A 17,878-nucleotide genomic window follows, 5' to 3' on the forward strand; every position below is an offset into this window, starting at 1 on the left:
GGCACTGATTGGGTCCAGACACAGTGGGTTCCGCTCAGGTAGGTGGTGAGGGCATGTCCACATGTGATAGGCTGCACAGAAGCCCTTTGGCAACATTTCACTCCCTTTCTTCTAGATCCCAAGAGTACATGTACATGATATCCATGTATCCCTCACTGCCGATAGAATTTTGATCACCCAGAGAAAGTGGCATCTTTCTGATTTCTTCAGTGTGTAGTAACCGCTTTGCCCCTTGCAACTAATCATCAGTCTCTGGGGACACATTTTCAAGCCATGCCAATGGCTTGCAACCCCGGCCCAGCTTTAGTGTCAGTGGAGTATCTTGCCTGATGCAGTAATTTCCTGTGATATTTCCAACTCTAGCTCCATCCATATTTGACACCTGCCACTCTCAATTGCAACAGCCCTCCCACCTCCCCCTTTACTTATGTGTTGTTGGTACGGACTCACAAATTCCTTGCCTTTTCTCCCAGTGATTTACAGGTCATTACCATCCTTAAGTCTTTTGCTCAAATTGTCCCCAGTTTGGTCAGCAGAGCACCTTCAAGCCGGCCCCTTTGTACTACGTCCCATCATTTACTACTATTGTTGTTGTTGCTGCTGTTGTTGTTATCGTGTTACTTAGCCTTCTTACTTTTTTATCATAAAGTGCTGCAGGCTTATCTGTCATTCAACCCTGGAACCAGCCACAGAACCAAGGTCTTCTGTGGAGTCCTTCTTCTGGAGACCTAGATCTGGGTTCTAGACGAGCTCAGTACTACTGCCTTGTTTTTGGCTCTTGGTCCTTTCAGGGGAGAAAACTTGGAAATATATGCATGTACTCTCACACACATATACATACATACAAATACATACACACCTATACATGCCTAAGATAAGTTCATGCACATGTACATACTCATTCCCACACTTCAGAGGTGATAATTTGTAACGGGATATCTGACTTCCACCGGATCACCCAGGGCTCGCTCTCACTTTCCCTCACTCCATATGTGCAGGTCCCTTCTTCTACAAGGGTCACCTGGCTCTCACATCATCAGCACATTTACCGATTTGCTCTGTTCAGCAACATATATAAAATAGTTGTGGGGCGCCTGGGTGGCTCAGTCGGTTAAGTGTCCCATTCTTGATTTCAACTCGGGTGTCCATCTCCGGGTTCTGAGTTCAAGCTCCACACTCGATGTGGAGCCTACTTTGAAATGAAATGAAATGAAATGAAGCAAAATAGTTCCCAAACCCACAGAGCACCTGTCACTCGCTTTTTCCCACCTCTTTGGTTAAACTGATGCCATTTTGTTTTGTCTCCTCTCCCCCTTTAAGTTTATTCCACAGGGGACATTTCCACCTGCCCTTGGATAAACCTTTGGGCAACATCATGGCTTTTCTGGTTATTGTCACGTAATGACATGACCTATGGTCATTTTAACTTCGAAGCCAGCCTTGATTCAGAAATCAGAAAGTGTAGTGTAATATGTTAATTATACTTAGCTTTTACATAAAATGTAGGCTTTGATTCTCCAGAAACTTCGCTAGGACTTGTGGTCAGTGGGCTTCATGCTGTTGGGAGAATAGGACAGAGTCGGCGTCCTTCTTTCTGTGACCCACTGGCAGACGGCTGCTCAGCCTAACCGCTCAGTCTGGATACGTGCAGCCCCAGGGAAGGTGGAACGCACATTCTGGGCCCGGGCTGCGATTGCTTGGGGCTCTCTGGACTTGGCAGGGGTTTAAAGCTGAATTTTTCTCTTGTGACTCTTCTCATGGGTTCTCCTTGGGCTCCCCTTCTGGACTTCTCCGACTGTGACTCCATTACCCCTGGCACGTCCCTCCTTCCGCTGACCGCTCTGGACCCCTGTCAGCTGTTGCTTCGTATCATTCACTTCATACAGGCTCTTATGCAGGGATTTTCTCACCCCAACATACAAGTCCTCTTGACCAAGAAATGTTTCAAATGAGCCCTGGCTGTGACTTTCTTTTTCCTCTTTCTTGTCCTTTTTTTTTTTTTTTTTCTTAATAGAGAAAGAGGAAGGGGAGAAAGTGAGAGAGAGAGAGAGAGAGAATCTTAAGCAGGCTCCACATCCAGCCCAGAGCCCAATGCAGGGCCCAGTCTCACAACCCTGAGATCATGACCTGAAGGGAAGTCAAGTTTCAGACACTTAACGGAACGAGCCAGCCGGAGGCGCCCTTGGCTGACTTTCTTAACCCAACTCCGCTTCTGCTCCTTGGGCTCCACACTGGCTTGGCCCACCATTGGAGAGGGACTCTGATTTCCCTTTCCCAGTCCATTACCCTGCAGCCTTACATGGCTCCGCTCTTTCAGGCAGAAGTTTTGTACTTTTCCCTCTATCCTAGCTGCAGAAAATGTGCATCAACTCTCTGACTGACCCCACTGATTCCTTCTCACTGGCTTGGACTAAGAAGATACACCCCATGCTTCTTTCTCCCTTGGGGATGGGGCCAGAGGGCTCCCAGCACAGCCACTGCTCTTGCCACGGAAATAGTCACAAATCCTCTCTCAAAATCTATTTTGACCACTTTATAGCATTCTCATGGAGGGTGCATTGTATGTTCTGATTTCTGATTGAAGGCTGGCTTTGCCATTCAAAGTAACTGTAAGACTTCTTATTACCTAAGAGGAACTTGGAAAGTCATGAGGCTGTAAAGTTTTAATCCAAAAGTCCTTCTTGTAGACCTTCTTAATTGGTTTAAACTGTCTCCTTTGAAATTTCTCCGTGGTGGTCTGGAACCACAAGTTGGAATTCATTCTTCTTGCCTCGTTACGCTTTGGTTGTAACCGCCAACAGCCTATCAGGTAACGCTAAACAGACAAGCTCTCTGTGCTCTCTAAAAACCTGGTATCCATAGCTATGTGTGTCTACTGAACATGTGTATGAATGGACGTATTTTTGCCTCAATAGCCTGTAGAAATAGTGAATTCTGTGTTGGTGTACTTTGGGATGGATATATTTGAAACAAAACGTTACTTTCAGTTTAAAAAAATGGTAAGTATAATGTAATGTTAGGAGGGAAATGATGTGGTGCCATTTCTTTTCACTACAGGAGGAATTCAAGAAATTACTCTACGGCCTCTGTTTCTTTCATGCTTTGGTACAAGAGAGACGGAAATTTGGACCCCTGGGGTGGAATATTCCTTATGAGTTCAACGAGACTGACCTAAGAATCAGTGTACAGCAACTCCACATGTTCCTGAACCAGTACGAGGTATCGTAAAAATCACAGCAAGGACATGACTTATTTTGCTCCTTATCACATTGTGTTTGTATAGTGAGCAGGGACTTCTGATTAATTTCTACTCTTATAAAATGAGTAGTGAATAATTCTCAACAGCATCTTAAGTAATACTTTGTTATAACAGGATATCATAACTGCTATTGTAGGTGGTTAGAACACTGGTTTGTCTGTTAGGAACCTATATTTTATCATTTATGTTTGACACATAAATGTGTGGGAATCTAAGAAGTGAGTGTATTATACTTATTTTGAAAGGAGTTGGGAAGACCATAAATCAACCGGGCTCTGAAATGAAAAATATAGCCCAAGAGAAGGAAGTGAACACAAACCAGAGATTTACTTTCTTAAAGTGTTAAGAGAGACCTGAGAACATCTGAAATTTAAAAGGAAGGCCTTGAGGCCTAAGAAAAGAACTAAGGATTGACTGTTGGTGACCACCCAATGTCAGTGGTTGGAGAGCAGGTCAAGGAGTAGGGGAAATTTTGGAAAAACAACAGAATGAGGAACGATTATCTTAAGGAATAGTTCCCAGGACCCATTTTCAAGTCTCTTCCTGCATCAAAGTAATAGAACTCCCACCCAACCTCAATCTAGAAATCTGGGAGCCATTGACACTCAGTTATTCCTTATCCTTCCCGAGCCACACCCTCCTACCCTCTACTCTCCCTCCCTGCTCTAGCCCATGTCCTATACTGGAGGGCCCTCTCATCCTCGGTTTTGCTCTCCTCAATTTCAGGCACCTGCAGTCAGGTGCAGTCTGGGAGCAGATGCTCTTCCTTCTGACGTATTGTCAGAAGGTCAGTAGTACCTAATGCTACGTCGCAATGCCTGTGTCATTCCTCCCACTTCTCTCATCACGGAGACATTTTATCCTCTCGCATCATTACAGGAAGGGCGGATACAATGCAGTAAGATATTTGGAGAGAGACCATGCTCACTTGCATTTTATGACAATAGATTGTTGTAGTTGTTCTATTTCATGATTAGTTACTATGTTATCATTGTTAACCTGTTACTGTGCCTGACTCATAAACTCTGTCATAGGCTTGTGCACATGGGCAACCCAGCTCTCGGGGGTGTCTGGCATCCACTGGGGAACTTGGAGCGCATCTCCTGCGGACAAATGGGGACTGCTGCGCCACTCTCCCACAATCCCCTTGCTTTTCTCTCACTGTGATGTGCTGTTCGAATCTCTGAGCCTCACCATATATTTTTCTTCTACTTCAAGTGCCTTTTCCTGTGCTCCCTCTTTGTTTGCCTTGGGGAGTAGTTTTTGAACAACCATCTCAGACTCAGGACCAAGTATGCCTCCTCTTGGCACATTTCTACGTGCATTAGGTTGTGTGTCCCTTGTCCAGCATTGTGCTGGGAATCCTTATTGCTGTAGGTGAACATGGATAAAAGCAGGAGATAATTCCAGACTTTTGGTCTTTTATGATCTATTTGCCTATCATCTCTGTTACCCTTCCCCTAACATACTCTAGCTCAGTAGCCAGAAACATGGGTGCCCTGGCCCCACTTCGCTCGGGGAGTCTTGACAGAGCTGCTGATGCATGTCTGACACTGGGAATGACAAATTTTGGTGCTAAGCAGAACACATTCTTTCAGATTATGAGCCCTAGACTATATGGTGATTTTGATTTGTTTACTCTTGTATGCTTAGTGCCTAAAAATGTATAGGCGGTAGATGACTCAATAAGTGCCTGTCTTATGAATGAATCATGATGAGTGGAAAGATCTTCAAGCTCTCAATAAGAATGGCATCAATACCACGTGTAGGATTTGGCATTGTAATTGCAGCATTTAACATGAACAGGACAGAGGGGCGGTGAGGGAGGGGATAGAGTAAATGGGTGATGGGTCCTGGGTGTTACATGTAACACCCAGTGTTACCCAGTGATGAGCACTGGGTGTTATATGTAAGAGATGAATCAGTAAATTCTACTCCTAAAACCAATACTACACTATATGTTAACTAACTAGAGTTCAAAAGAAAAATAAAGAGAAAAAATAAAATGAATAGGAGATAGAAGTATTCAATAAATTATGATAGGATTATTGATTATTTGCTATTAGGAAAAATTTAGATTATTTGTACTATGTAATTCCTGTTGGGTTAAAGAAAGGAAATAGGAAAAATTAAGCTGGAAAAGAAGAAAATGATAGTAGATAGATATAATCTGCTTGGCAGGTGGGCAATGGCTTTGTTTTTCTTGTTTTGGTAGGGGTGTGTGTGTGTGTTTGTGTGTGTGTGTTTAAGGCCCACCCCTCCCTCTCACTCTACTTTTACTCCAAAGCAACCAATTTCATAGCTTAGGACATATCTGTGCAGAATTTTTCCTATATGCATATAAGTCATACATATATAAGCACAATATACACACAAGTTTTTTTCTGAAAAACATAATCGTATTCACACAATCATTTTCCGCTTCCTTTTTTCATTCTGCATATATTGTGGACAACTTCGAAAGTAGACAGAGATCTTTGCTTAATGGCTGCTTACACAGCATTCCCCCTTTGCTCACTGTTAGGATTCTATTTCCTTTTTAGTTTTTGCTAATAAGCAATGCAAAAATGAGTGACTTTGTGTACACCCTTACATACAAATTGCTGACTTCCAGCTTTGCTTCCACGTATACTCCCTCCATCTGTGGTCTCAACCTTCATCCCAGAGGGCCCAGCAGCAAGCTGCCAGGATTTCTGCAACCCCAGCCAGCATCCCGGGGCCCCTGGGAGAATGCACTCCCCAGTGTGATCGGCTGGTTGTGATCAGGCTGCTGAGAGAAAGAACATCTTACCATCAGTTCTGTGGCAGGTTGGCAGGTTTAACCCTTTTTACGTGATCAAACACGTCCCCCTCTCCTCTTTCCTCTGCATCAGGAGGCCCTCCCAGAGGCCAGCTGGTTCACCTTTGGTCCACCTCATATACTACCTACTTACTTTGCCAGTGAGTTTTCTTGCTATGTTTCATTTTTATGAGGTTAACAAGGCAAGTCCAGGCAGTGCGTGCGTCTGATCAAACTCCCATCACATTTGAAGCTGGAAGAACATAAACATGCTGGAGTTCGTCCTGATTCTGTTTGTTTCTCCATAAAGTCTTGTGGAAAAATGGTCACTGATACAAGTTTTCCTAAATTCTCTGCCTTTTATTCTAGTTCTAACAAATAACAAGTCTCATTACTTCCAACTCCTAATTCAGTAAATTTCCCCTGGGTATAGATTACTAAAAATAAAAAATATTTTTAAAATATTTTTAAAAATTTAAAAATGTACCTAGAGTTAAACAATGTTATTGTTTAGCCATCAGTTTTTTCCCCGAAGTGATAATGCTCAGTTTTGTTGAGAGCAATGAGACATAGAATGCTCTGAATTGCTGGTGGATATTTAAGTATTTATGCTGATGATAAAACACATTACAATATGAACAAGTAATACTTTTGCACTCATAAACACTTAAAAATTCTTCATATCAGAGAATATAATAAAAAAGCAAACTAAAAGGAAAAAATATTTCCACAGATTTGATTAAAAAGGATAATGTGTAAAACAGTTTATGTATACTAGGTATATATAGTATATATAATATGTAACATATATTATGTATTATAATACATATATAATAAAGCTATTAAAACTTTAATTGAAAAAAATGGGTAGAAGGCTAGTTCACAGAACACATGTTATTAAACATGAAAAAACTATAAACTCCACTGATGTTCTAAGAAAGCAAATTAACGCAATATTACTTATCTTTGGTCAAACAAATAAGCAAACATTTTAAAACTGATTCCTACAATTACTATAGCCTTTCAGAAAAGCAGTTTGATGGGCCGCCTGGGTGGCTCAGTCAGTTAAGTATCCAACTCTTGATCTCAGCTCAGTCTTGATCTCAGAGTGTGAGTTCAAGCCCCACATTGGGTTCCATGCTGGGCATGGAGCCTTCTTAAAAAAAAAGAAAAAAAAAGTAGCTTAGTGACATTAATCAATTGCTTCTTATAAACTCTTTCATCTTTGACATAGTAGTTTTCTTTTCAGGAATCAGAGAATGATTAGAAATTTTAAGAAATGTATATTTAATGAAACATAATTTAACACAGCAGTAAATTAGGAGTGACTGAAGGGTTCAATATTAGAAGATAGTTTTTAAAATTTTTTTTGTTTCAAGTTTTAAAATTCTAGTTAGTAAACCTATAGTGTAATATTGGTTTCAGGAGTTCATCACTTACATATAACATTCAGTTCTAACCCCAAGTGCCCCCCTTAAGCCTATTTCCCATCTAGCCCATCCCCCACCTCCCGCCCTGCATTAACCCTCAGTTTGTTCTCTCATTAAGAGTCTCTTATGGTTTGCTTCCCTCTCTCAGTTTTTTCCCCTTCCCCCATGTTCCTCTGTTTTGTTTCTTAAATTATTAAAATATTTTAAAAGAGTATTTCGTGAAACGGTACAAGATACCTTACAATCTGAGCTTTGGTAAAAAATTATATGCAAGATTGCCTCTACAGGGATTCCAATTGTCAAACCCAGAGGGATATAAAAACTGCAGGAAATTTATCCTGATTATCTCTGAATTATATTGGATTTGTTTTAAATGGCAGTCAGCAAGGTCAGTGTTTCAGGGATGGGATTCTGGTCGTGCTCATTCTGTGTCTGGCACGTAGTAGGTGGTCTCTTAGTAGGTGTCACAGCTCTGCGTGACTCTGCACGCTGCTGGAAACTCTCCGCTGGTGGAGTGACTCGAGCTCTGGGTTCTAGGAACTGCCGTACGAGGCTCTGCGGTACATGACAGGGGACTGCAACTACGGAGGCCGGGTGACCGACGACTGGGACCGGCGCACGCTGCACAGCATTCTGAACAAATTCTTCAACAAAGAATTAGTCCAAAACCCAAGCTATAAATTCGACTCAAGCGGCATCTATTTCGTTCCTCCTTCTGGTGACGTAAGTACGCCCTTCAAGAAAACGAAAAGCAGTAAAACCTGAAATTCCTCTGATAAAATGGTGATTGTTTTCCCCCAGAGGCCTCATTTTTTTGGTTAACCATCATGTGTGCTTTTTCCAGCCTTCTTGAAACAAACCTCATGCATATGTAGGTAGTGGTTTGCTGTTTGCTCTAATGTGAGGAATTTCAGAAACGCCACTCGCCCAAGAAGATCTTTCGTAGTGACCTGAAATTCTATCATCATGAATTTGTCCCTTTGGTAAAAAGACATTGTCCCCAGTTACAATGGAAACACACACGCGAAGGCTTACAAAATGATATTAACAAGAATAGTTAATATCTAGATCATGCTTACTTATTTACAAAGCAGTACAGTAATTATCTCACTAGAGCATCAAATTAACATCAGTATTATTACTCGGCCCTTTTTACAAATGAGAAAGCGGGTTGACTGAAGTTAAATGACTTGCCCAAGGCCACACGTATAGAAAGGGGAAGAGAGTTACAGAACCACCTACTGCCAGGAGTCCATTTCCTTCTGCTCCTTTTTCCAGGTCTGCGTAGTGGAAGATGTGGTATCTGCCTTCACATGATCACACAGTAGGTGCCCAGGGACCTCCAGGACAATTGAATTGGTTCTCATTTTATTCCAAAAAGTCAGAAGGGCATGTATTGAAAGTTAAACCTATGACCATGTGCATCAGAGGCACATACCATAACCACATCGTCCATTAGGATTAATGCTAGCCGAGAGCAGATGTCAATAGGGATGAAGAAAAGATCAGTCCCAGAGCCTCGGTCACTAGATAAGTGGACGAGGCCCACTTGTGGAACCAGGGGTATCAGGATTTCACGTGAGAAAAAGGCAAGATGAAGTCAGGTGTATGTAACATGACCCATTTTGAGAAACGGTCAGTGACCAGTCCCCCACCCCCATCCACCATATGAGTCTATGTGTTGGTATGACTGTGTGCGCCTGAAGAAAGGTTTGCAATTTTGACAGAAGTCCATGTAAATAAAATATAAAATGTGTGTGCATATGCATGAAAAGAAATGTTAATGGTGATTATCTCAGGATAATAAGCATGTGGGTAATGTTTACTTTTCCAAATTACATGGATTTATCACAAGAGAAAATAGAAAAATTAGAGTAAAGGGAAAAAATTATTTTTATTGCAATCAATGAAGAGCAATCATCAGTAAATATGGCACAGAAAAATTTCTCCGGAAGAAATTGTCTAAATAAGGTGGCTGGGATATGCCTCTCTCCATTTTAAAATCCATTCCAATTGAATGGGACATTTTATTTTTTTCTTCCTAAATGTTTCTTTTTTCTTTTTTTTTTTTTTTTTAACTTTGGCCCGGGTTGAAGGAAAATGAAAGCATTTGGTGTCCAGTTCCACAGTCTCATCCACTCAATAACTTGAGTACTGGAAATTTTCTCTTCTCAGAGAGAAAGTTCTACAGGATAATTTATTTCTAACCTCCTGACTCTGTTCTTCATCTTTGCAGCACAAGAGCTACATCGAATACACGAAGACTCTGCCGCTGAACCCTGCACCAGAAATATTTGGGATGAACGCCAACGCCGATATCACTAAAGATCAGTCAGAAACTCAACTGCTGTTTGATAACATTCTCCTCACCCAGGTATGCGCTCGAGTAGGAACGAGCTTCTGCGGCTGGAAGGGAGTCTGCCCGAGCAGCATGGGCCATCTGTTCCAGTGGAGAACCATTTTAAGGAAAAGATGAAAATTCCTATGTACCTTAAATATGAATTTAAACATGAAGTATACGAGCATATGGTTTGGGTTGGCTTTTTCTTTTTCCCCATCAGCCTTTTGATTTGGAAAGAATCGTTGAGTATCATTCAGCTGCTAGGAGTTCCATTTCGCCTTTCTTACAGAAACCATGTTCAAGTGCATTGTATTTTCTTTTTCTTGCAAGTTTTTATTTCAATTCAGGTTAGGTAACATATAGTGTAGTATTGGTTTTAGGAGTAGAGTTTAGTGATTCATCACTTAAACGTAACACTCAGTGCTTGTCACAAGTGCCCTCCTTAATACCCATCACTCATCTAGCCCATCCCCCACCACCCTCCAACAACCCTTTGTTTGTTCTCTATGGTTAAGAGTTTCTTATGGGTTGCCTCCCTGTCTGTTTTAATCTTATTTTATTTTTCCTTCCCTAAGTTCATCCATATTGTTTCATAAATGCCACATAGGAGCGAAATCATATGGTGTTTGTCTTTCTCTGACCGACTTATTTCACTTAGCATAGTACCCTATAGCTCCATCTACGACATGGCAAATGGCAAGATTTCATTCTTTTTGATGGTTGAGGAATATTCCTGTGTGCGTGTGTACGTAGATGTGTGCATATATGTATAAACACATCACATCTCCTTTATCTATGCATCGCTTAATGGATACTTGGGCTCTTTCCATAGTTTGCTATTGTTGATAGTGCTGCTATAAACATCAGGGTGCCTGTGCTCTCTTCAAATCTGTACTTTTCTATACTTTAGGTAGATACCTCTTAGTGAAATTGCTGGGTTATAGGGTAGCTCTATTTTTAACTTTTTGAGGAACCTCCATACTGTTTCCCAGAGTGGCTGCACCAGCTTCCCTTCCCACCAGTAGTGCAAGAGTTGTTCCTTTTCTCCACATCCTCACCAACATTTGTTTTTTCCTGAGTTGTTCATTTTAGTCATTCTGACTGGTGTAAGGTGGTATCTCATTGTTGTTTTGATTTGTATTTCCCCAATAATGAGTGATATTTAGCAACTTTCCATGTGTCTATTAGCCATCTGGATGTCTTCTTTGGAAAAATGTCTATTGATTTCTTCTGCCCATTTCTTAAGTGGATTATTGTTTTTTGGGTATTGAGTTTGATAAGTTCTTTATAGATTTTGGATCATACTCTTTATCAGATATGTCATTTGCAAATATCTTCTCCCATTCTGTAGGCTTTTACTTTTGCTTATTGTTTCCTTCACTGTGCAGAAGCTTTTTATCTTGATGAAGTCCCTTTTTATTCTTGATGCAGAAGCTTTTTATCTTGATGAAGTCATTTTTGGTTTTGTTTCCCTTGCCTCAGGTAACCTGTCTAGTAAGAAGTTGCTACAGCCAAGGTCAAAGAGGTTGCTGCCTGTGTTCTTTAGGATTTTGATATTTCCTGTCTCACATTTAGGTCTTTCATCCATTTTGAATTTATTTTTACGTATGGTATAAAAAAGTAGCCCAGTTTCCTTCTTATGCCTGTCATTGTCCATGTTTCCCCATAACCACCATGTTTCCCCATAGCCATTTGTTGAAAAATTGTCTTTTTTCCACTGGATATTCTTTCCTGCTTTGTCAAAGATTACTTGGCCATATAGCTGCAGGTCCACTTCTGGATTATTTTCTGTTCCGTTGATCCACATGGCTGTTTTTGTGCCAGTACCATACTGTCTTGATGATTACAGCTTGGTAATAGAGCTTGAAGTACGGAATTGTGTTGCCACCATCTTTGGGTTTGTTGGTTTTTTGTTTTTTTTTCTTCAACATTCCTCTGGCTATCTGGGGTCTTTCTGGTTCCATACAAATTTTTGGATTGTTTGTTCTAGCTCTGTAAAGTTGGTGATATTTTGATAGGGATTGCATTGGATGTGTAAATTCTTTGGGTAGGATAGACATTCTAACAATATTTCTTCTTCCAATCCATGAGCATGGGATGTTTTTCCATTTCTTTATGTCATCTTCAATTTCTTTCATAAGTGTTCTATAGTTTTCAGAATATAGATCTTTTACCGTTTTAGTCAGGTTTATTTCTAGGTAGCTTATGGTTTTTGGTGCAATTATAAATGGGATTGATACCTTGATTTCTCTTTCTGCTGCTTCATTATTGTTGTAGAGAAATGCAACATATTTCTGTATGTTGATTTTATATCCTACAACTTTGCTGAATTCATGTATTATTTCTAGTAATGTTTTGGTGGAGTCTTTTGGGTTTTCTACATAGAGTATCATGTCATGTGCAAAGAGTGAAAGTTTGGCTTCTTCCTTGCTGATGTTTTAAATTTCTTTTTGCTGCCTGATTGCTGAGGCTAAGATGTCCAGTACTATGTTGAACAACAGTGGTGATAGTGGGCATCCCTGTCATGTTCCTGACCTTAGGAGAAAAGGTCTCAGTTTTTCCCCATTGAGGATGATATTAACTATGGGTCTTTTTTTTTTTTAAATTTATTTATTTTGACAGAGAGAGATCAAAAGTAGGCAGAGAGGCAGACAGAGAGAGAAAGGGAAGAAGGCTCCCCGCTAAGCAGAGAGCCCAATGTGGGGCCAGATCCCAGGACCCTGAGACCATGACCTGAGCCAAAGGCAGAGGCTTTAACCCACTAAGCCACCCAGGCGCCCCAACTATGGGTCTTTTATATATGGCATTTATGATGTTGAGCTTTATTCCTTCTATCCCTACTTTCTTGAGGTTTTTTTCAAGAAAGGTACTATATATTGTCAAATATTTTTTCTGCATCTGTTGAGAGAATTATATGGTTCTTATCCTTTCTTTTATAAATGTGGTGTATCATGTTGATTGATTTGTGAATATTGAGCCACTGCTGCAGCCCAGGAAAAAAATCCCACTTGATTGTGGTGAATAATTCTTTTAACATCCTGTTGGATTCAATTTGCTAGTATCTTGTTGGGAATTTTTGCATCCATTTTTATCAGGTATTCTGGTCTGAAATTTTCCCTTTTTTAAAAAGTTTTATTTCTTTTACAGAAAGAAAAAGAGAGAGGAAATGGGGTGGGAGCAGTAGAAGGAAAAACTCTCAAGCAGACTCCATGCTGAGTACAGAGACTGACACACAGCTTGATCTCACAACCTTGAGATCTTGACTTGAGACCAAATCAAACGTCAGATGCTTAACTGACTGAGCCACCCAGGGACCCCTCTAATTCTTTTTAGTAGGGTCCTCTGTCTGGTTTTGGAGTCAAGATAATTCTGACCTCATAGAATGAGTTTAGAGGTTTTCCTTCCATTTCTATTTTTGGAACAGTTTGAGAAGATTAAGTGTTAACTCTTCTTTAAATGTTTGGTAGAATTCCCCTGGGAAGCCATCTACCATGGACTCCTGTTTCTTGGGAGATATTCGATTGCTAATTCAATTTCTTTGATGGTCATTGGTCTGTTGAAATTTTCTGTTTCTTTCTGCTTCAGTTTTGGTAGTTTATATTTTTATAGGAATTTATTTATTTCTTCCAGATGGCCCAATTCATTGTAATATAATTGCTCATAATATACTCTGATAATTGTTTGTGTTTCTACAGTGTTGGTTGTGATTTTTCCCTCTCTTTAGTGATTATTTATTTGGGTTCTTTCTTTTTTCTTTTTGATAAATCTGGCCAGGTTATCAATTTTGTTAATTCTTTCAAAGAACCAGCTCCTAGTTTTGTTGATCTGTTCTGCTGTTCTTTTTTTAATTTCTATATCCTTTATTTCTGCTCTAATCTTTTATCATTCCCATTTTTCTGCTGATTTTAGGCTTTATTTGCTATTCTTTTTCTAGCTCCTTTAGGTGTAAGGTTAGATTGTGTATTTGAGATTTTTCTTGCTTCTTGAGGTAGGATTGCATTGCTATATACTTCCCTCCTTGACTACTTAGCTGCATCCCAGATGTTTCTGGACTACTGTGTTTTCATTTTCATTTGCTTCCATGAATTTTTTTATTTCTTCTTTAATTTCCTGATTAACCTATTCATCCTTTAGTAGGATGTTCTTTAACCTCTATGTATTTGTGGTCAATCCAAATTTTTCTTGTGGTTGGCTTCAAGTTTCACAATGCTGTGGTCTGAAAATAGGCATGGTGTGATCTCAATCTTTCTGCACTGATTGAGGCCTGATTTGTGACCTGGTGTGTGATCTATTCTGGAGAATATTCCATGTTCACTCAAAAAGAATGTGTATTCTGCCACTTTAGGATGAAATGTTCTGGCGATATCTGTGAAGTCCATCTGGTCCAGTGTGTCATTAAAAGCCCTTGTTTCATTGTTGATCCTCTGCTTAGATGATCTGTTTATTGCTATGAGTGGGGTGTTAAAGTTCCGTATTATTATAGTATTATCAGTGAGTTTCTTTATGTTTGTTATTAATTGATTTAGATATTTGGGTGATCCTAAGTTGGAAGAAGAAATATTTACAATTGCTTGATTTTCTGGTTGGGTAGACCCCTTTATTATGATATAGTGCTATTCTTCATCTCTTATTACAGACTTTAGCTTAAAATTTAGTTTGTCTGATATAAGCATGGCTACTCCAGCTTTCTTCTGATGACCTTTAGCATGATAAAATGTCCTCCATCCCCTCACTTTCAGTCTGCAGGTGTCTGGGTCTAAAATGTCTGGGTCGTAAGCAGCATGTCATGGGTCTTATTTTTTTAATCATTCTTATACCCTATGTCTTTTGATTGGAGCATTTAATCCATTTACATTCAGAGTAATTATTGATAGATATGATTTAGTGCCATTTAAAGCTGTAAAGTTGCCATTGTACCTGTAAAGTTGCTCTTCCTTTAGATTGTCTCTGTTTCCTTTCTAGTCTTTGTTTCTTTTTGGTCTCTCTTTCCCACTAAAAGGGCGCCCTTTAATATTTCTTGCAGGGCTGGTTTAGTGTTCACAAACTCCTTTGGTTTTTGCTTATCTGGGAAATGCTTTATCTTTCCTTCTATTCTGAATGACAGCCTTGCTGGGTAAAGTATACTGGGCTGCATATTTTTCCCCTTAGCACATTGACTATTTCATCCCGCTCCCTTCTGGCCTGCCAACTTACTGTGGACAAGTCTGCTGCTGACCTTATATATCTACTTTTGTAGGATAAGGATGTTTTTTTCCTGCTACTTTCAGAATTCTCTCTTTATCTTTGAATTTTGCAAGTTTCACTATGATATGTCTCAGTATTGATCTGTTTTTGTTGATTTTGAGGGGAGTTCTCTGTGCCTCTTGGACTGTAGTGCCTGTTTCTTTCCCCAGATTAGGGATGTTCTCAGCCATAATTTATTCAAATAAACCTTTTGCCCCCTTTCCCCACTCTTTTTCTTCAGGGGCTCCTATAATATGGCTATTGTTGTGCTTTATGTAATTGCCAAGTCCCCTAAATCTATATTCATGATCTAATAGTTTTCTTTCCCTTTTCTTCTCAGCTTCATTATTTTCCATAATTTCATCTTCTGTATCACCTGTTTGTTTCCCTGCTCCTTCCATCCTCACAACGATTACATACAGTCAGGTTTGCATCTCAGTCGTAGCATTTTTTCATTTCGGCCTGACTAGTTTTCAGGTCTTTTATCTCCGTAGCCAGGTTTTCTCTGGTGTTTTCTGTGCTTCTTTCGAGTCCAGCCAGAGTTCTTACGACTGCTGTTCTAAATTCTGTCAGACGTATTGCTTGTGTCTGTTTTGAGTAAATCCCTGGCTGTGATTTCTTCTTGGTCTTTCTTTAGCAGAGATTTCCCCCATCTTGTCATTACGTCTGTGTTTCTGTCTTCGGGTACTTGAACACTTGTTATTTTTGTTATTAATTACTTACTGACTGAGAGTAAGACTAGGAAGGAGTCGCACACTGTCCAGGGCCTGGCACTCCCGCAGGTGTCTCCGGTGTGTGCTGTGTGCGCTGCTCTCGCGGTTGCGCTGCTCTTCCCATGGGTCAGTCCTCTGCAGAGTTCCTCGGTTCTTGCAATAGGGAGTGTTTAGGCCTTTAACTAGGTGTGCTTTGATTTGTTAAAATAAGCCTGATTAAAAAAGAAAAAAAAAAAAAAAGCCTGATCTGAAAAAAGGAGAAGGGGCCAAGAAAACCCCCCAAAGAAACAAACAAAAAACTCTAAGATAGTTTTCCAAAGAAAAAGAAAGGAAGGAAGACTGATCCAAAGAAAGAAAAAAAGAAATGAAAAAACAAACAATCAATAACCTCTAAGCCTGATTCCAAAGGGTGGGGGGGGAAGAGCAAGAAAACCTGTTCCTATTTGCACCAGGAGAGTGGCTCCTGGGCGGCTCAGTCAGTTAAGTGTCTGACTCTTGGTTTCGGGCCTGGTCATGACTTCACAGTCGTGAGGTTGAGCCCTGAGCTGGGCCCATGCTCAGTGCAGAGTCTCCCTGAGATTCCTTCCTCTTCCCTTTCCCTTTCCTTCTGTTTCATCCCCTCTTGTGCACATGGACACTTTCTTTTGTCCCCCTCTCTCTCTTAAATAAATAAGCAAATAAAATCTCTTTCCACCAGCACTGAAGCTGACGCTTTGGAGCGGTGCGTGGTCAGTGGCCTTGGTGCATGCAGGGGGCCTGTGTGGGTCCGCTGGGAGAGACGCCTGCCCTGGGCTCACAGTCATACCTGTCCAGGGGAGGATGTCCCTGCCGGATGCAGCAGGGTGGGGTTTGGTAATACGTGGGAAGAGGTTTGATGCCAGAATCCAGTCTAAAATTTTGCCTGTTTTCTAGTCTCTTACTAATTCAACAGCAAGTGATAAAGTGACTTACCTTCTTCAAATGTTCCAGAACATTTAACGTAGTTTACACAGAAAGTTTCTTTCACATCAGTATTTTATCAGATTACATCATATTTAAAGACTTGCAACAGTAAGTAAAGGATGTACAAAAGGGTTGAGAAGAAAAATATCATTGACACTTTGTAGATGTGCAGCTCCACTTATGAGAGCATAAATATAATCACATGTCAGAGAGAAATTTAAGGCATTAGAACTCAGCGTGCCATAGGCACGAGTCAGTGTATTTGAATAAAGAATATTTAATCTTGCTCTTCTACAAGAGATTTTCTCTTGTACTCTCCCTTTAGCAGAAATGCTCAGTCGTTGGTTTCTTTCATTTTTGAAAGCAGATTAGTCCAAATGGTAAGAGTTCCCTTAGTGACTGAGTAAAATTTGGGTAAGAATGCTTATTTGTTCCAGTGAATTAGCCCATGAGCTGACTTCTAGGGATGTTTTTACTTTTATGGAATCTCAGAGTAATGATGATACTAGCGAACACGGACATAGTCCTGACTATATGCTAACACTGATCCGAGTGCTTCGTGTATGACAGTGCGATGCGCATGGCAGTCCTCTGAGATAAGGGCTAATAATTCCCACTTTACAGCTAGAACGCAGATACAGAATGATTAAGTAGCTTGCTTAAGGCACATATTCAAGCCAGGACTCAAAGCAGTCTGACTCCCAGTAGTTTGGCTCCAGAATCTGCGTTCTGAACCATAATGCTAAACTTTTTCTGGCTTCTAAAGATGGGCTAGGAGCGAGCAGGGCAGATTATAAGAGATGATGGCACGTGGTGGGGGGAGCTAAAAGAACCATATTAGGAGGATAAAATGGTGTGCTGTCCTTGATGGAAGAGTCCATGGTACTCCTCACTCTGGTCTATTGTCAGATGACATTTTCCCATAAGGGAGAAAGAAAAAAGACTATTTTTTACATCCATATTTACATATGTGAATTCCACTAAAATCAGTTCTTTCCTGAGTACAACAGTATATGCACAGACATGAGTAAGTAGATGTCCAAGAGTACTAGACACATGTGATACACTGGGGAGTGACAACAGGACATGTAGGGTGGCTTTTGGCTTTATTTAAGGTTGATGGGGCGTGCCACATTATAGAACACATACAACAGTAGGTTCATTCCAACAGAAAATGACTCAGAACCAAAC

The 17,878-nt window shown here is 40.4% G+C and overlaps 1 protein-coding gene across 2 annotated transcripts in view; it reads left to right on the plus strand.

Annotated features, from left to right (window-relative positions):
- DNAH7 (dynein axonemal heavy chain 7) overlaps positions 1-17,878 on the plus strand; it is a 275,773-nt gene that overhangs the window by 242,625 nt on the left and 15,270 nt on the right. For both annotated transcript variants that reach the window (XM_032860188.1, XM_032860189.1), the window contains 3 exons: positions 3,058-3,219; positions 8,006-8,191; positions 9,705-9,842. In XM_032860188.1, the coding sequence (XP_032716079.1) occupies positions 3,058-3,219; positions 8,006-8,191; positions 9,705-9,842 (486 nt within the window). The remainder of the gene's footprint in view (positions 1-3,057; positions 3,220-8,005; positions 8,192-9,704; positions 9,843-17,878) is intronic.

This window comes from Lontra canadensis, unplaced genomic scaffold (assembly GCF_010015895.1).
Source record: "Lontra canadensis isolate GAN:19392208 unplaced genomic scaffold, GSC_riverotter_1.0 scaffold18, whole genome shotgun sequence".
Taxonomy (NCBI): Eukaryota; Metazoa; Chordata; class Mammalia; order Carnivora; family Mustelidae; genus Lontra; species Lontra canadensis.